Source organism: Tachysurus fulvidraco, chromosome 4, assembly GCF_022655615.1.
Source record: "Tachysurus fulvidraco isolate hzauxx_2018 chromosome 4, HZAU_PFXX_2.0, whole genome shotgun sequence".
Lineage (NCBI taxonomy): Eukaryota > Metazoa > Chordata > Actinopteri > Siluriformes > Bagridae > Tachysurus > Tachysurus fulvidraco.
The window spans coordinates 19,027,384-19,047,334 of record NC_062521.1 but is presented as its reverse complement, the minus strand read 5'-3'; the positions used below and the strand labels follow the sequence as shown (position 1 = coordinate 19,047,334).

Below are 19,951 nucleotides of genomic sequence, written 5' to 3'. Positions count from 1 at the left end.
AATAAAGGACAGAGAACGTTAAAGCTGTGGAAATACGATATGTTCTGGATATTTGGACAAAATGAACAATTATAATAAACAAAGTGAACAAAATAAGGAAAATACTGGATGTGACATCTAATTATTTGACAACGAGAGCTAACTATGTTCTCTGCATGTAACAAAACATGCACAAGTCAGGAACTGGTCGGAGTGTGGGTGTGTGGTAAAAGGGACACAGTCGTGATGCATAGCATATATTAGAAAAACCAGCCTCCAGACATGGTACACACACCTTGAACACGTCTCCATATGTGCCACTGCCGACTCTCTGGATGAGCTCGAAGTCGTGCTGGGGGTTTCTGCGCAGAATGTCACCGCTGGACCTCGGGTGTGAATCCATGATCGGATCGGTACGAATCACGAGAGAGAAACACAGATGATCGAGTTGACCTGTTGGTCTGCTTTTCGAATTACTGCATCAAAGTCCTGTCCTCCAAGTGTGCCATCTAGCTCATTGTCTTGGGTAGAAAGAATAAGAGAGTCAAACAGCTGTGGATGATGTGGATTATGCCTTAAAGTGACTGCAATCTAGCACGTGACTGATCTAATGGTTTCCTTACATTAGAGATTGTTTATCTGTTAATACATTTGGAGACTTCTGGACGTTATTCGGGCGTCTATCCAGACTTTTCACAATCACATTCCTGAATTTTATTCGGTTAAAAACAAACGGTTTACAAAATATTTAAACTTCCTTTAGCGAACAATAACCGACAACATTACAACCGTCGTTTTTTAAGTAACAAAACAACTTACGTTATTCTTACTGTTTAGTTTCACCCCAGTTTTTAGTTTGACTTTTGGTATAATTTGTTGATATGTTTAGGTTTTTCTGGTAATATCTAACAGAATACTTACACTGAACTAAAACAAGTCAAGCTAGCTCACTCGGCTAATACTCCAGCTGACTTTTAAAAGTATTATTGTCAGTCGTCTTTTATTGGTAAAATGATTAAACACGCTATTCGACAGGTATAAACATGCAAATCTTCTTCACCGATAGTTAAATAAAACGATTATAACTAACAGCTCGAGAGAGGCAGAGACGGAGTACTCTATTGATGTTAGCTTAGCATAGCGTTAACGACGCAGAGCACTAGCTAGCAGCGTGAAGCTAATTAAAATACACTCGCAACAGATTTCGCTCATTTTAACCCACTTTGTCAAATAAATAAATAAATAAAAACATTCGGACTTGTGTAACATTCGGTTATTATGCATCTACATTCGCTGTTAAAACACTAGTAGTAAAAAAACAGTTCCTAAGTGATCAAGTGAAAATTATGGCAAGAATTTTTTCTTCGAAAAACGTACTATTTCCACGTGAATAGTCCACATCCGTAAGCATGAGACAGACGATTCTTCAAGTCCTGACATTCGTTTAACGTCAAAATAAACATCCCAAAACGGTCATTCACTTTCCATCGAATTGAAACTTTCTTCTCTTGCTGAAACAGTGAATCGAGCACAACTGCTACGCGGCTAATAAACCAGCCACGCTAAAACTCCTCAATCTCCCCCGCCTTAGCTCGCTGCGACGTGTTTAACTTTTTTCCTCACCCGTATTGCGCATTGACACAACCCGCCTCCTGCGCTAGTATTGGATTACAGGTCATACTTCCAGTTACCAATTGGACATCACGCTGACCGACTGAAGATACAGCCAATCACAGGAGGAGTTTGGGAGCACTATAAAAAAATCGAAGATATGCCGTATTACTGGTGGTAAAATATTTATTTTGTAGCATTTCACACTGTAGTGTAATAAACATGTTTATAACATTAACTGCAATTATACATTAACAACATAGGTGAAACCATCACATATTATTTATAGTTAAAAATCACGCAATGCAATCAATAAATGTGGATTGTGCGCCATCTATTGGCTGATATAAAATTACACAAACAATCAATAAAAATAAAATAAAATAAAAAAGAAACAGAAGGTACCTAAAAAGAAAGATTGTGAATTAGGTATTAGGTGGAAAAGATGGGTTTCCTTTGGGTTCTCTGAACATTAATAAATATCAAAAAATTGTTAACAACAACAACAACAACAATAACAACAACAACAACAACATACTACTACTACTACAATTTAGGAGAATCAAAATCAGAACCTGTCTGATCGATACCATTTTTTTTTTTATTAAATGGTGTATCCTCTAGTTTATTGCCAGTTAATTATGGGGTCCCTCAAGGATCAGTTCTAGGACCTCTGCTTTTCTCTATATACATGCTTCCCTTAGGGAACATCATTAGAAGGCATGGGATTAGTTTATTAGTTATGGTAACAAGTTATATATCTCAGCAAAACCAGATGAAATACATAAATTTTCCAAATTAACTGAGTGTGTTAAAGGGATAGAAGACTATTAAATATGCAGGACAACCACCTAGTAACGCATTACAATAGTCCAGTCTAGAGGTCATAAATGCATGAACTAGCTTCTCAGCATCAGAAACAGATAGGATGTTTCTCAGCTTGGCAATATTTCTAAGGTGGAATAAGGCTGTTTTTGTAATATGAGTGATATGATTTTAAAAAGACAAGTTGCTGTATAATATAACACCCAGGTCTTTCACTGTTGATCCAGAAGTTACAGTACAGCCCTATAAATGGAAGTTGAAGTTTGAGAGCTTCTGTGTGCTGGTTTTTGGACTGATAAGTAGTATTTCTGTCTTATGAGAGATACTAATGTACTGTAACTTCTGGACTTCTTACCAGGACAAGAAAATATGATCATATAACCCCAATTCTATAATCTTTACACTGGCTACCTGTTAAGTTTAGAATTGATTACAAACTGCTGCTACTTACGTACAAGGCTCTTAATGGTTTAGCTCCCATGTATCTAGTCTTCTGACACGTTACAATCCTTCGTGCTCTCTGAGATCACAAAACTCAGGACTTCTGGTAGTTCCTAGAATATCAAAGTCTACTAAAGGCGGTGAAGCGTTTTTGTATTTAGCTCCCAAACTTTGGAATAGTCTGCCTGATAGTGTCCATAGCTCAGACACACTTTCCCAGTTTAAATGTAGATTTAAAACATCACTTTAGTCAAGTGTACACACAATACTTCCCATAATCTTGTGTCTAATACATCTGATCAAATGCACATTGTCATTTAGTGCTTTCTAATATTATGAACCGCTCCACTGCTTCTCTCTTTCTACCCATCCCAGAGGCATCCAGAAATTGTATTAGCTCCGATTGTCTTCCATTGAATGAAGATTTTGGCCCTCCACTGACATGAGGCTGACTCTGTGAGGATCCTGAGGCATCTAGAGATCTACTAGCTCCAGTTGGATTCTGATTTTTCTAAAGAGGAGATGCCAACTCCATGTAGTCTTTGAGGACAACAATCTCCTCATCAGTACAACATTTGTCGGACTGTATATTTATAATCACACCCCAAGTTTCACCCAAACAAGGATGAGGTTCCCCTTTGAGTCTGGTTCCTCTCAAGGTTTCTTCCTTTACCATTCAAGGCAGTTTTTCCTCACCACAGTCACCTGAGTCACCTCAGACTTGCTCATTGGGATAAATACAAGCACATTTAAATATATCTAATATTAATCTTGAATTTTGTATTTTGTTAATCTTTATGCTATTCTTTATAACATTTTGTTCTATGATTATGTTCGGTAAAGCTGCTTTAAGACAATGTCAATTGTAAAAAGCACTATACAAATAAATTTGAATTGAATTTAATTGAATTTGGTTCCAACTGTTTGTGACTCTCAAAAGTACCCCTCAGAAGACTACAGAAGGTAGTCCGGACTGCTGAGCGAACCATTGGCACAACACTCCCCACTCTCCAAGATCTGTACTTCTCCAGAGTGAGCAAAAGGGCAAAGTCAATCACTCTTGACCCCTCACATCCAGCACAGTCACTCTTCGAGCTTTTGCCATCTGGTTGACGCTACAGAGCCATGAGCACCAGAACAACCAGACATAGGAACAATTTCTTTCCTCAGGCAATCCATCTGATGAACACTTGACATACACAGAACACACAACACTATTCTTACATTATTTACTTAAAACACATACTTACTTATTTATATTTCAATTTGCACATTTTTCCACTGTACATACAACTGTCTATATTATATATGGGTTCATGTCTTGTCAATGCCATTCTGTTTACAATGTGGAGCTTCTGTACTATAACAAATTCCTTGTATGTGAAAACATACTTGGCAATAAAGATCTTTCTGATTCTGATTCTGATTCTGAAGTACAGACATAAATAACACTATATGTAAAGTGCAGTAAGTTTGTAAGTTAGCTTTTATGTAGAAAGGTGCTTGGTTTATACATTTTAAAGCATTATTAATAATAATAATATTGCTCCAATTATTTGCCAATTATGTGCTTTTAAAGTACCTTATTTATCAGTTTTCCATGTGAAAGGTACATAAGACACCAAAGTGACAAAGAAGACTGCAGTTCAGTAACATTGTTCCTCAGTGTAAAAAGTGGGTGCAAACTAGCAACATGCAGAATCATGTCAGAAAACGTACATGTAAAAATTGTATGGGTCACTGATTGTGGATATAAGCTACAGCAGGTGTGTGTCACAGGTTCTAAACCCTAGTCCTGCACATTTTAGCATTTTTCCTTGCTCTAACACAAAGACTTCAAAGACTCAGTAGGAGCTGTTAATAAGCTGCTTAGCTGGATTAGTTGGTGTGTTAGAGCAGAAAAACACTAAAATGTACTACAAGACCAGATCTGGGACTCTATGTCGTCTAAAGTGTAAACTCACGCTAAGAGCTGCACACGGCGCCCCTGGTGGCTGAATGCTAAAAGTGTTCCTTTTAGAGGAGAATGAGGCGTAGGGAGCATCGTTGTCATTCCCGTTTCCTGTCTTCATGATTGTTGATGAAGAGCGAGCAGTGAAACACAGGGGGCTGGAAAGCGACACTCCATGCGTCATGGCCCGGGATAAAAAGGATAGAGATAGCTGGGGTGAGTGGTTTCTGAGCGTTTATTTAACACCACCAGCGCGTGTCCCTCCTTCCTGCAAAGACACCACACAGTCGTGTTTCCATGGTGGAGCATAAATGCTGTATATTATAAATAATACGACTGACAGATTAACAAAAACGCGTCAAAAGAAAACGCCTTGGCGGTGTGTCCAAGAGCTTATAAATGATCGTATGGTGATTATAAATTGATATCATGGTTCATATGACTATGTAGCTACAGGAGCCACAGCCCAGTGATACAGTTGTTTATTCCCAGCCTGTCAGTGGGAAACAACGGCGCAGGATCATAACACCAACCATGGCTTTTCCAAGGTGTGGGTTGTTTTACAGTAAAATGATCGCCAGGTATGTCACACGAGATGGGGTGCGTTTCTTTAGGCGTAATTAAAGCCGTGTGTTTTTTAATCACTAAACTGATCAATATTGCGTGATTCCTTTATTGGATTATTATTATTATCTCCATGCACTGCTTTTGGTATAAGATGTAATATTATGCAGTGTGTTGCGTAAATATGCAGGAATGCGTAAATAAGTTCAGGGGAATGATGAGGGGGAAATAGTGACCTATATATAACGCGAGATATATGACGTATGCAGGTGGTGCGTGCGTGTGTTTGTGTGTGTGTGTGTGTGTGTGTGTGTGTGTGTGTGTGTGTGTGTGTGTGTGTGTGTGTGTGTGTGTTTGGGCATGTTATGTCCCCATAAATATCCCCATGAAGTCAACACTATCAGATATTCTTATTCTCAGGGGGACATGTGGCTTTAAAAAACCAATTAACAAACTTTAATTAATTGAAACCATATGTTGGCGTATATTTAGGGACAGGCATAGCATTAACTTCATTGTGCTGCATTATTGCGAAGGAAGGTCCTCATAAGGATAGTAAGACAAGTAAGTGTGTGTGTGTGTGTGTGTGTGTGTGTGTGTGTGTGTGTGTGTGTGTGTGTGTGTGTGTGTGTATGTGTGTGTGTGTGGCCATGGAGTATTGCACTATATACTATGTCAAGGTGAGCATGAGAGGGAGCGAGAGGCTGAGCTACATAACAGGGATATTTATGTATGCATTTTATGCATCCAGAAAAAATAAGTAGACTAATAATAAAACAATATGTTTCTGAACCACAATTCTCTTTACATAACAGTATCACAGCTGCAATTTTAGTAAGTTTATTTTAGTAAGGATGACTCATGACTCAGTAGCGTCAAGACTGCCCTCAGATGCCCATAATCCCCTTTTTGCTGCACTTCTTTGTTTTTTAATTATTATTCTTATTATTTTGTTGAAACTTTTTAAGGCATAAGAATTCAGCTCCACCATTCACCTTTGACCCCAATGGCCTGAAGTGGGAAAGATTGGTATGAGACTAAACAAAAGAGAGGCGTGTAAACTGAACCACTGCCAAAGACACTGCTTTATAAAGTATTCAAGAAACAACTCAAATTATTCGTTGTCCCATATTCTTTTTCCACAGTAACCTGACAGTTTAACAAAAGTGAATTGTGTGAGCATTTATGTCTATTTAAGGATGTGTATGAAAATAAAAAGAAAAGAAAAACAGTCCATAAGTCTGTGTTTAAAAGACAATAATTTGGGATTTTCTCCATCAGTCCTCATTTTAGGGATGTACAATTGATTACCCTGCTTTACTCTGCCCTACCAGGATAACCTATGAGCATTAAACTATTCTTATAAATACAAAGCCTAACATCAACAGTCCTAACGTTGCAGCTTGTGAATGCTTAATGTGTCAGAGAGCACATAGAGAAAGAGAGAGAGCAAAAGGGCTGCACTGACATTCACGAGGTATACACTACATTGTCTGTGAGGTAATATACAGATCTTAGCAGAATGTCATTTTTACCATAAAAATAAATTAGTGAACACAGGAATAAACATCTTAGGAGGAACCATTGGTAATTTGCTAGAGCACTCTGATGCCCAGATAGCAGCTTGCAGTTGCAGTGATAACAATGATAAGCGTAGCACTTCCTCACGACCAGCTACAACTCCTTTACTGAGCTACACATGATTTGTGGTTTGCCATTAAGAGCTCAGCTTTGTGTTCTAAACTGATCAGAAAGAATACCCGAAAAAATTTACTGCAAACCACAGGCTTTTCCCTGTCAATTATTGACATTATATGATTATTCCAAGTCTAGAAACACTCTTAAACCTCACATCTAGGATTATTATTCATTCTTGCTTTATTTGTGACATCTAGTCCTATTCATACCATTACATAGCTGTAGGATTTAAAACCATAACCCAAAAATGTCACACCCATTACCAGATTTATCTCAGTAAACTATAGAACAAAATTATTTTATTCTTCTTTTGTTCATCCACCATTTTTTTCATTCTTATATGTCACTGTTTTTCTGCAAAGAGCATCCAAGTTGCTTAGAAACTGATCTACATCTTTTACATATGTACAGCCTACAGCTTGCTGGAAAGGTCACATAACTACACATGAAAAACTGTCTAGTGCACGGCTATGAGTCACTGCAAATCAATATGACTTCATGGGTGTGTGTGTGTGTGGCCTAAAAGTATAAGACCACATTGCAAATTGCTAAATTAAAAACTAAACATTAGGTGTGTTTGTGTGTATACAACAGGGTCTTTTGTGGACAAGCATGTATTTGAGTGGAGCTCTGAGGAAGAGGAGCCAGACGGTAAGGCTCGGCCAGTGCAAGTTTTGGTGGTGAAGGATGATCACACGTTCGAGCTGGATGAAGCAGCGCTGAATCGTATCCTTCTAGCCAAAGACCTCAGAGACAGAGAGATAGTTGCGATATCTGTTGCCGGAGCTTTCCGGAAGGGGAAGTCCTTCCTTATGGACTTCATGCTACGCTACATGTATAACCAGGTACAATCATCTGTATGTTGATGTATAGATTCTGTTTGAAATCAGACCATTTAGGGGAAGGAACTGAGCATAGGTAAAGGATCTCGATTAGAGCGAGTGATTCATATAATAAGAGCAGGAGAGAGAGAGAGAAAGAAGCTGATGAGATGCCCACTTCCCGTAATATCAGATATAAGATATCAGATTTCTTCCATTAGTTATTTACTCATGAGCTGTTCTTCTATTGCCTCACCATTATTGTACTGATATTAACACCCTGTAAAGCCTGTGCACAGCTTCCATCATTTTTAGGTTATAATGTGTGTGTATGAGAGGCCTATGAGAACATGTATATCATCTGTGTGTGATTTCAGGCGAGTGAAGACTGGGTGGGAGATCCTGCTCAGCCTTTGACAGGATTCTCATGGAGAGGAGGCTCTGAGAGAGAGACCACAGGCATCCAGATCTGGAGCGAAGTCTTCCTAGTGGACAAACCAGATGGAAACAAGGTGTGATAGACAGGGGTCCAGATTTAACAAGTAATTCTTTTACATTTTGTGCCTTAATCCATATTTTCTGTTATATCTCTCATACACCCCAGCTATAATCAATATTTACAAGTTTTTCCTTATTAACAAACTACACATAATACCGCATACTGTTGTAAATCATCCCCTAGGCATGTTTTGTTCCCTTTAGCATTTACGTGATAGTAGCTAGATAGTAGTATAAAGAGTGGTTTCCTCCCATGCTACTTGTCATAGTACTGAGAACGTGAAATCACTAGGCCCTTGTGTCCAGAAGATTTTTCAATTACAAAATGCTAACACTGGACTCTCCTTCCATAAAAGTTAAATAAATGATCAACAATTAGATATTTTTCTTCGCTGGATAACAACATAAATCCAATTGGTCTGATTGCAGCTCTATCAGTAGTGCCAGCCAGTCCACTCCATCATTGATTATTTTCCTGTAACAGCATGTATTTTTTTCTTTACCTCATGACCAACCAGATTTGAGAATTCAACATCTCTGCAGTATAAAGGTTGATTTTCTTATGCAGTGTTCATGTAATATGAAGTACATGCTGAAGTCTATGCCTGTTCGCTAAGCTTTCAAAACACAATTTGTACCACTTAAGAATAAAAATTGTCTTTGTATTGAGTGTATTTTTACTCATGTGTGGCTTTTGAACAATGTTTTAAACTCATGGTATCTTAAGTATGTAACCTAGTGAGCCAGCATTAATGTATCCAATGTTAGATATTTAAGCACTTATGTACGTCGCTCTGGATAAGGGCGTCTGCCAAAGGCTGTAAATATTGTGTTTTTTGTCCTGGCCTGTAGGTGGCAGTGCTGCTGATGGACACACAGGGAACGTTTGACAGCCAGTCCACATTGAGAGACTCAGCTACTGTATTCGCCCTCAGTACCATGATCAGCTCCATGCAGGTAACCTCTAAAAACACTAAAACACATATGTGTTAAAAACCCAGGGTTAGTGCCTTCACAGAGTGAAGTGCTGAGCTTGGCACTGATCTCTCATATCTTTGCAGGTGTATAACATATCACAGAACGTCCAGGAGGATGACTTGCAGCACCTGCAGGTACGGACACTCATTCAGAGGCACAAACAAATGGTCACAGTGCAGTTTATAAAAATAGCAGCAGTAATGTCTGTTCTCAAGTCTGCCTGTTTAAGTTCTTGAGGTTGCCAAGTCAAATAGATTTCTGATACACAGACTTACAAAAGACATTTATTGATATTGAATTAATTTAGAACATCATAAAATGTCAGCAAACACTCTGTGTACTGTTAGCTCTGTAAGTAAAGTAAGCATATTTTATAGCTCATATACCTTTGGGGAACAATAAAACATTTTTTCCAACCTCAAAGGAAGCCCAGAACCTGACCCTGTAATTATGTGTTGGCGACTAAAAAATCCGAGACAAGGCAGGAGACTGAGATTTCTGACTTTATGGTTGTGTGTGTTTGTGTTTTTGTGTAGTTATTTACAGAATATGGTAGACTGGCAATGGAGGAAACATTCCTCAAACCATTCCAGGTATTTATATGAATCCATCTCAACACACATCTCACCTGGAGTTGCTATTTGGGAAAGAAGGGAGAAAGCTCAAACTGGAAATGACTATTTGTGTCAGCTAAATTTATTGTGTTTTTCCAGTCAATGATTTTCCTAGTGAGAGATTGGAGTTTTCCGTACGAGTTTTCCTATGGACTAGAGGGAGGGATGAAGTTCCTGGAGAAAAGACTAAAGGTCAGATACCTCCTGAGTCACTGCTGAATGTGTGTGTGTGTGTGTGTGTGTGTGTGTTAGCTAACTCACTCAGATCAGACTGACTCAGCAGGTGGGCTCTGAATTGGCAGGGAAATAGTATTGCATGGAGAACAAAGCATCCTCCTTTATGCTTATGTAAGAGTCTTTACATAAGGTGTGGTTCAGCAGTGCTGAATTTGGTTTGTTCTTCCGAACTGAATGTCTCACATTAGAATAACTTTTAATAACAATCAAAAACAGGTACTGATTTTTTCAAAATCTTTTTCATTTTAAAACATGTGTGACTGAATGTCAGCTACAAGAGGTTCTCCTCTGAGGTCTCTCGTCCAAGGCCTGACCAGGTTTAGTTTCAGAGATGGGACATGTTTGAGCATGCTCAGTGTGGAATGAGAAGAAACAAGCGCATGCAAGCAAAACAGCCTATTTATTTAAGTTAAATGTCACACTGCAAGATATCACAAAATTAGAAGTAATATGCTATTTCTAAACTTATATTTAAACAATTTTTAAAGCTTTACACTATTTATTCTATTGGCAGGTCAGTTTGATTCATTCTAGAAGTTAACACTTAAGATTTGCATAATCATCTGCCAGTAGCACATGGGAAATATAAAGGATAAAAATAGTAAATTATATCTAAAAATAGGATTAATAATCTTGGATTTGGTTACTTTGAATCTTTTTTCTAGAAAATTCTAGAACATTTTGATTGTATTTAAGATTTGTAAGATGTCTTGCCACCTCACTGCTGCACGATCCCTGCTTCAAAAAGGCTTTTCACACTTAATAGTTACTTAATAGTACATGTTATGCCAGGATACCTTGTTTCACATTTTCTTACCTGGGGTTAACAATTAATCCTGGCTATTCAGAATCTGATGTTCACACTGCTGTGTCAACAACCATGATTGATTACAGTGTTAATTAGTTAGGATTATTCAAAATAACAGCTTGTTTCATACTTTCACATCAGTGAGGAGAAACAGGAATTGTGATCTTTCAAAACTTCCTGATGTTTTTTGGACTTCTCTAGACTGTTGTGTAGTTGACCAGGTGTTCGTTTATATCCAACTTCTGCTCATTTAAAAACGTTAGTATCCTCCTAAATTTATGCACATGATGATGTACTGATGTAATCCTTGACTTGATCAACTTCATAAGATTTGTTTTTCTTTCTTTCACCATTAAGTTGTCATTTTGTGTTTCTAGCCCACTGTGCGCTTGGCCTTATTTGGGCACCACTAAAAGCAAATGAGCTGTTTTGAAAACACGCTTTGCACTGTACAGGTGATCAACATGCATATGAGAAAATAAATAAACTCAGGGTTTCTGACACTTTTGTAAATCTAGTGCACAATTTTAGTTTGGTTTCATGTACACACACATTTACACATAACTTTACTAAAAGATTGATAAATAAAGGCCCATTGTTTACATTAAAGTTCTAAAATGTGAAAATATATAGTAGCAGTGCTCTCTCAGTTGTATATGTATGTGTAGATTTCAGAGAACCAGCATGAAGAGCTGCAGAATGTGAGAAAGCACATTCACTCCTGCTTTACCAACATCTCCTGCTTCCTCATGCCACACCCGGGCCTCAAGGTCGCCACTAACCCCCTCTTTGATGGCAGACTCAAGGGTATATGCTTCCACACACTCATACAAACAGGCACATAAAAAGCACAATGTGGGTGTGAATATGTGAATGTGTGTGTGTGTGTGTGTGTGTGTGTGTAGCCCTGCAATGGATGAAAGACCCCTCTAGGTTTCTTCACAGCTTTCCTTCCTATGGACGTCAATCTTTGCGTGAAACTGTGTGTAATTTCTTTCGCAGGCCAAACCAAACAAAAAATTTCTGCCAAGTTTCAAAATATAGCCAGCTCAGATTTTCATATGCTGATATGCATATGTAGATAAATACATTTCACTCATAAAAACACTATGGAAAGCTGAAAATGGCTGAATGACTTTGATTAAACAGTTTTTATACATTTTATTTGTGCATGCAATTGAAAAAGTCAAGTTATTTAAGCTTGACAGAGTAATCCAAATTGGTTTGGGTTTTATACCTTATAAAGTAATTTACAAACATAGGAGCTCTCATATGATACAAGAGCAAGAAATGTGATATTCATGTAAAGTCATAAAAGCCTTTCATGAATTTGCAAGAAAATCACATTTCTTGATCTTGTGAATGACTCACAGATAAATTTGTTTGTATCAAGTTTGAAAAGTGAGGCATGGGCTAATCTTTCACCCTGTCCTTTACTCTGATACAGTTCCTGAAGATGAGTGAATGAACACGGTCTTCGGATGACTGAAGTCCATTACACTTAAGACCATTGCTTGATTACTACATATGACTTGCATTTTAGAGATTGATTCTGAGTTCATCAGTAACCTGAAGGTGCTGGTGCCATGGCTACTGAGCCCTAAAAACCTGGACGTTAAAGAAATCAATGGCAGCAAGATTACCTGCAGAGGCCTGTTGGAATATTTTAAGGTGAACACACCATTTGCCATACTGGAGGCCAAGCTTCTTTTGTTGAACCACCATAAGACTGAAAGAGCCACTGTAAAGTTTTATCTGTAATTAAGTCCCAAACAAACTTTACACTTTATGTCTTCCAGGCATATATAAAGATTTATCAAGGGGAAGAGTTGCCTCACCCAAAGTCCATGCTACAGGTACAGTATACATTTATTCATTTTCCCAGCATCATCTGAAAATAGTTTGTTGCACACAGTATTATATGGTTTCAATCTCAAAATATGATAGTGATGATTATTTAATCTCTATGCTTGCTGCTGGTAGGAGTTTAGAAAACCTAAGAAACAATGTTGGCGTATTAGCTGTTTCTATCAAAGGGAACTGGTTGCTCAGTGGTTAAGATGTTATATTGCTCATCAGAAGGTTGTGAGAACAAATCCCAGCTTGGGTCATTGAGCAAGGCCCCTAAACTTCAACTGCTTAGCTGTAAGTATGTAAGTAACGAAATGTAAATTTCAATGTGGAAAAAACACTGTTTGCTATTTTATTTTAATTTACTGTTACACGGAAGGAATGAAACACAATAGATTTTAACGTTAGAGAAAATAATTATTAAAAATAAGTGATATGGCCAGTTCTCAATTTCTCACGGCCCAAGATTTGCATAATCTCGCAGTTTCTCCAACCAGCTATGAGCTATCTCTTAAGAAAGGTGTTCTTTGCTCTAATGCTCTGGATGTGACCATATCTTATAGCACAACAGTTTGCCAACAGTTGCACTTAATATTCCTGTTATCACTTGCATTACAACAGCTATAAGCAGACAAAATTGTCATGTTACTACAAAGCACTGACAGTAGAGACTCCTTCTAAAAGGGCTAAATAAACCTCTTTTTCACAAAAACCCTTAAAAGAGATATAATTGCCTGTGGAGCTGTTACTAAGGTAACATAAAGATGTGCATCGCTATAAACCGAGATCTGAATTACAGCCTCTCACAGTTACTGTCAAAGAAACTTAATCAGCATCTTCTGACCAATCTTCTGACCAAAAGCAACAAAGCAAGCTTAAAAGTGGAGTCTATTTGGTTCAATTATAGGGTTCAGACATCCACAATAAATCAATGGCTAGAAAACTAGCTAGCTTGTGAGGTTTGTAAATAACACACTTATGTTATAAACATTCATAATCAAATGTATAATGATTTTCTGTATTTTTATAAATAGTACACTCAAAATGACTAGCATCCATGTATAATGCTTAGGTGAATTAAAGTCTTGCTTTTCGGATGATGTCTATAATCACAGCAGAGTGATGTTCAGGCTAGGTCACATTAATGTTCAGCACAGTCAAGCCCAATAAATTCACAAGCAGACACCTACTGTTCTGCGGGTATTGTTTTCGGGGGTTGATTGACTAGTATCTGACTGCGTATATGGTGTTTGTGTGCAGGCCACTGCAGAGGCAAATAACCTGGCAGCTGTAGCTGCAGCTAAAGACCTGTATAACCGAAAGATGGAGGAGGTGAGAGCCAGCAACACAATATACACTCTATTTTCATTGTGCTCATCACTTTGTGTCAGAGTCAGAAAAAGAGAAGGTTTTTAGATCTATGGTGAAATGGGTTACTGAAAATGAATGAATGAATGAATGAATGAAAGAAAATGCACAGTATCTGACTTTCATGTTAGTAGACTTTCTCAACTACAATTACTTTTCAGAGGTAATCCTACACTACACTAGATCTCTACTGGGTATTGCATTGAGTTTCAGTGGGTAGCGTTGTTGTGTCACAGCTGCAGGATCCCTGTTTCAATCCTGACTTTCATCCCAACTCCCCAAACATGGCAATATTGGACTGGCAACCCATCCAGGGTGTTTTCCCAGCTCAGTCTTCATGGGACAGATTTTAGATCCATCACAGCCCTGACCAGGATAAAGCTGGCACTTAAGAATGAATGAAACTCATGAAGTTGCTGTTGCATTTATACTTGAAACAAGAATATAGCTCCATACTCCAATCCCCTACTTCCTCTAACAGGTAAGTGGGGGTGACCGGCCCTTTCTGGCCCCGAGTGAGCTGCAGGCTCGTCATGCAGTAATCCGTGATGAAGCCCTAGCTGTGTTTCGTGGTGTGAAAAAGATGGGTGGTGAGGAGTTCAGTCGGCGCTACCTGCTGCAGCTGGAGGCAGAGATCGATGAGCTCTTTGTGCAGTATATCAAGCACAATGATTCCAAGAACATCTTCCATGCAGCACGGACGCCCGCCACACTCTTTGTGGTCATCTTCATTATGTATGTGGCGGCGGGCATCACAGGCTTCGTGGGTGTGGATGTGATCGCCAGCGTGTGCAACATGGTTCTGGGTTTCGCTCTCATCACGCTCTGTACCTGGGCCTATATCCGCTACTCCGGCGAGTACAGAGAGCTTGGAGCCCTCATAGACCAGGTAGCTGGAGCGCTGTGGGACCAGGTGAGCTTTCCTCAGGTTAACTTGTCTATCATAAACATATAAAGCATTAAAAGGGTGCACACAAGCTCTGACAAGCATCAGCCTTGCATTTCAACAGAGGCAAGTGCAAGTACAAAGTACATTTACAGTCATATGAAAAAATCAGGACACCCCATTAAATATTTAAATATTCTTTATTAAGAAATGTCAACATGTCAATTTCCCATCTTGTTTTAATTTGTACCTGTAGATGAAAGTGATGTAATTGCTCATAAACAAACAAAAAAAATCACTTTTCACATAAAAAAAAATATATATATATATATATATATATATATATATATATATATATATATATATATATATATATATTTATATTTAAAAAAAAGGTTCATTCAACTGAGGAAAAATTAGGACACCCTGTGACCTAATAGCTAGTGTTTCCCGCTTTGGCTGATATAACCTCAATGAGTTGTTTCTCGTGGCCAGTTTCTGACTTAAACTGGAAGAAAGTTTCCCCCACTTCTGTAGAATTTATAGTGGACTCTATGAGGATGATCTGGCCAGGTCCTGCTGCAGCAAAGCATCCCCAAACCATAACACTTCCACCTCCATGTTTCGCAGTTGGTATGAGGTTCTTTGGCTAAAATGCTGTATTTGGTTTATGCCAAACATGACCTCTGTTATGGAATCCAAATAAATCAATTTCAGAATCAATTTTCATCTGTCCAAACCACATTATTTCAGAAGTCTTGGCCTTTTTCTCTGTGTTCTTTCGCAAACTTCAACTTGCTCTTATGTTTTTCTGAGACAGTTAATGGTTTACCTACTTGCATACCTCCCATGATAATGAAAGTCTTTTTTTGATTGTAGGTTCATGCACATTGACATCAACTGTAGAAAGAGCTTGCTGTATGTCCTGTGATGATATTTTAGGGTTTTTGGAGACTTCTTTAAGCATCTTGTGGTCTGTTCTTGGGGTAAATTTGCGTGGATGTCCTGACCTGGTCAGGTTTGCAGTGGTTGGAAAAGACTCTTTCACAATGCTCTGAAACAATAATTTGTACAAAATAATTTGTAACTACTGTAATACACCTGTAGGTAATTTTATCCATTTTAAGTATAAATAAATGTGGGGTGTCCTTACTTTTTCCTCACAAGATTTCTTTTATTACATTTTATAGATCATTTAAAAAAAAGACTTTTATTTGGCATTATTTGTTTAGTTATATTATTGAATCTTCCAATATTGTTAAAATGATTGTTTTTCATGGCAGACTTTGGGCCTGTTAGATCAACTTCTCAGATGTTTAACTATTTAAACAAAAACACAGGCTAACAGTGGGTGTCCTAATTTTCACATGACTGTAGATGTCATGACACTTTCAGATGTCTTTCATATGAAGGTGAAAAACTGTAGACATTACAGCTAAACTGTACTTCTGCAGCAAGATGCATTGCAGAGTGCAGCATGTATTGTTCACCACCAGGGGGACAGATACTTACTTTATGCCATGCAGCTGTCAAATTTCAGAGTAATAAGCTTCCAAATGAAATAAGGAGAGAGTAACCCAAGTTGGAGACTATGGCAAGAAAATGTAACCCAAGATTATGGGTTTTGACATTTGACTGGCTTTCATCTTCTAGGACTACAAACATGGTTCAAAATTGTATACAATTTCCACTTCAGTAAATCAGCATGACCTGTCACTTAAAAATCCCAATTTTTTGTGTCTATGCTGTTGCATTAATTTTCTTCCCTTTTTCTCTCTCTGTCCACTGCAGGGAAGCACTAATGAGGTAAGGAGCATGGAGAGTCCTGTTTACCTGACATTAACCAAATATCCAAGATCAACACTCGTTTTATGCCGATTAACCCGTTCCTTCCCTCTTCCTCTCTTACAGGCTCTGTATAAATTGTATAATGTGGCTGCCAATCATAGGCAGCTATACAACCATGCTTTCCCCAGACACCAAACTGAGCAACACCCTGAACAGAATAAGAAGAGAAACTGAGCACACACACCTACACATTACACGTGCACACACACACAGGCCCAAATGTACACCACTCTGTCGAAGAGATGCTCCAGCCATAGCACACTTGAGCTTTTTGGATCATGTATGAGACATCATGGACAGACAGAAAGAGAAATCATGAGAAATAGAAAAAGCAACAAGTTCACATTATTGCTGAATAAGGAACAAAGGTCAGATTCAGTTGCCATGGCATCTTATGCCACTTATAGCTCATAGAAGTCCAGTCTAATGTATAATAGCTGCTGGAAATTTAGTAATGGAAATTGGAATCCCAAGATCTAGATCCAACTCAGCCTGGATTTTCCACCAACAAGATGTTGGTACTACTTCAGGGAACCAATTAACAAACCACTCCCCTTTTCCACTGAGTTAAAAGCCGAACCCTTATATAATCAGTGCATATCTTACCACCCAAAGTAAAATTTATTATATGCAAAATTGCTACTATGAGTTACTATCTTTTACTATAAGGTATTAAATTGTTTCACACCACCAATACGTTGTCAGATGCATTTGCACAGGATATACATATGTGGCACTTATTCACATTAATAAACATTAATAGAGTTTCTCCTATCCAGTTGTTGTGACTGTAAATATCATACTTGCTTGCTTGTCATGTTTTGAAAATTCTTAGAACTATATTTTGTTTTTAGAGCTGTAATCATTTTTTTCCATTCGAGAATCACAACTTTTGCAGTGGAAATGCACTGTTTTCAGATTAGGCACTGGTATCTTGTTGGTGGAAGAAGGCTATGAAATGACTGCTGTTGCAGCTAAGCAAACTGTGCATGTGGATAGTCTTACTTGTCTAGTGCTGTTTTGTTTTATGTTGTCCAAAATAGATTAAATCACTTGGTTTAGAAAATGTGAATTTGACTGGATTTATAAGTGACCCGGATTAGAAAATCTCCTGGATATTAGGTTAAAAGTGCAGAGTGAAAGATTTCCTTTCCTAACCACATCCACATCAAATCGATCTGATTTTACCGCATTAAAGCAGCATGGCTTGCATCTTTTAAGTAAGATTTATCATTTTTAATAGTACAATATTACATCTTAGCTGTGATAGTGTGAAGCTTTATTCTGGTCTGGTTCACAGTAATTTACAATCATGCCTGCTTCTGAAGGAATTCTTCAGTCCCACAGTTATAATGTGCGTGTGCGTGTGTGTGTGTGTATGTGTATATGTATATATATATATATATATATATATATATATATATATATATATATATATATATGATTGCCATGATTTGATTGGTCTAGAGTCCCTAGGATTGGACAAACCAGAAGAAATTGGTGAAATATTCTGAAGCGGTCAGTAAGATTTGGTCCAGAATTTCTTTAGGAATGGGGAGGATTTGACAAACATCCTAAGAAGGGGAATTATTGGTCAAACTTTAAGATAGAGTGGACTGGATTTGTCAAGAATTCCCTTGGATGCAAGCATGACTGGACTAGGACTCCTTTGGGACCCATAAGGAGTGGTTGACTCTTCTGAGGGAACAGGCAGGATTTGTCAAGAATTCCTCTAAGAAAGTTGAAAGAATTGGTCAGACTTTCTGTGGGTGTAGGCAGATTTGTCAAGAATTCCTTCAGGGCAGGCAATATTGGTCAAGATTTCCTTTAGGAGTCAGAAGAACTGGTCAAATCTTCTGAAACGACACAATTGGTCAATAGTACCTTTAGAAATGGGAAGAATTGTTCAGACTTTCTGATGGAGTGGGATGTATTTGTCATGAATTGAGCTGTAAGGTGTGGTCTAACACTCTGAGGGAATAGGAAGGATTTGTCAAGATTTCCTTTGGAACAGGCAAGATTGGTCTAGAATTCCTTTAGGATTCCTTTGCTTAGACCTTCTGAGGGAGTGTTGCAGATTTGTCAAAATTCCTTAAAGGAGTATTCAGGATTTGTCAAGAATACCTTTGGGAGTGATTGGTCAAAGTTTTGATGGGAGTGGACAGGGTTGATCAAACTTTCTGAGGGGACTGACAAGATTGGTCAAAATTAAGCAGTCCAAATTAGCTTGACTGATTAGCTTAATGAGTTTAGACAAAAAGATAGTTATAGACACATATGTACACAGACACCCTCCTCCATAAAAGCTTTGCATTGTAAATCTTTAAGCAGATATCACCCACTTTTGATTTTATAACACAATGTAAATCTAAATCTTACCCTCTGTGCTTTTAGTATATAGATACATTTTCCTAGCAATTAAAGGCAATCTTTTGTGTGCTGGTAACAAAGTAGAAATATGTTGATGCTGAAGGTATAAGGGCGATATAGCATGGTTCACTTAAGTGCATAAGTGTTGTGCTGAATGAGCTTAATCTCATTCTGTACATTTGCTGTTTCTGCCTGAAGTGTGGCCAGATGACTGTAGATCCACCACAGTTAAGAAAATCATTTGTTCACCATAAATAAACATAACCTAATACACTTATAACCCAATATTCTTGCCATACATTCACACACTATAAAGCAAAGACAAACCTGTGCTCATGGCTGTGGAACACTATCCTGGCTGGGTTACACTCATACTGTTTTATTTTGGTGTCTTGTTTTATGTTGAAACCAGTGCTATTTATAAAGAATTAAATATTACATGTTTAAAGGTGAGTGTTTTCAGTGTGTATGTCTGTGTGCTTCCCTGCCGTGCTGCAAGCCAAGAAATGCTGCAAGTTATATCAATCCACTATAGCTTGCACATGCAGGTCATGGCTACAATGTCTGATTTTAGTCTTTGTTAAACAAGTTCCCATTTTCTGT

General features: G+C 38.0%; 2 protein-coding genes across 9 annotated transcripts in view; one reads left to right on the top strand and one right to left on the bottom strand.

Annotated features, from left to right (window-relative positions):
• map4k5 (mitogen-activated protein kinase kinase kinase kinase 5) overlaps positions 1 to 1,714 on the bottom strand; it is a 34,902-nt gene extending 33,188 nt beyond the window's left edge. For 3 of the 8 annotated variants that reach the window (XM_047812509.1, XM_047812512.1, XM_047812514.1), the window contains exons 1-2: positions 1,357 to 1,552; positions 275 to 500 (exon numbers count right to left, since the gene is read on the bottom strand). In XM_047812509.1, the coding sequence (XP_047668465.1) occupies positions 275 to 382 (108 nt within the window). In that variant the 5' untranslated portion in view covers positions 383 to 500; positions 1,357 to 1,552. Of the gene's footprint in view, positions 1 to 274; positions 501 to 602; positions 688 to 1,356; positions 1,553 to 1,602 lie in introns of those variants that run through there. The other 5 variants (XM_047812513.1, XM_027174938.2, XM_027174941.2 and 2 more) reach the window with 3 other exon arrangements.
• Positions 1,715 to 4,833: 3,119 nt separating this feature from the next.
• atl1 (atlastin GTPase 1) lies at positions 4,834 to 19,801 on the top strand. Its single transcript, XM_027174942.2, has 14 exons — positions 4,834 to 5,023; positions 7,664 to 7,914; positions 8,268 to 8,402; positions 9,241 to 9,345; positions 9,450 to 9,500; positions 9,903 to 9,959; positions 10,080 to 10,172; positions 11,694 to 11,832; positions 12,569 to 12,696; positions 12,825 to 12,881; positions 14,137 to 14,208; positions 14,726 to 15,157; positions 16,922 to 16,936; positions 17,042 to 19,801. The coding sequence occupies exons 1-14, from the start codon at positions 4,927 to 4,929 to the stop codon at positions 17,150 to 17,152; spliced, it is 1,743 nt and encodes a 580-aa protein (XP_027030743.1). The 5' UTR covers positions 4,834 to 4,926; the 3' UTR covers positions 17,153 to 19,801.
• The last annotated feature ends 150 nt before the right edge of the window (positions 19,802 to 19,951 follow it).

Bases quoted from the DNA above. Each gene is read 5' to 3' on its own strand.
- atl1 (XM_027174942.2), top strand. From the start codon at position 4,927: ATGATTGTTGATGAAGAGCGAGCAGTGAAACACAGGGGGCTGGAAAGC. The intron at 8,403-9,240 runs GTGTGATAGACA...CCTGGCCTGTAG, and splicing joins ACAAACCAGATGGAAACAAG to GTGGCAGTGCTGCTGATGGA. The intron at 10,173-11,693 runs GTCAGATACCTC...ATGTATGTGTAG, and splicing joins TCCTGGAGAAAAGACTAAAG to ATTTCAGAGAACCAGCATGA.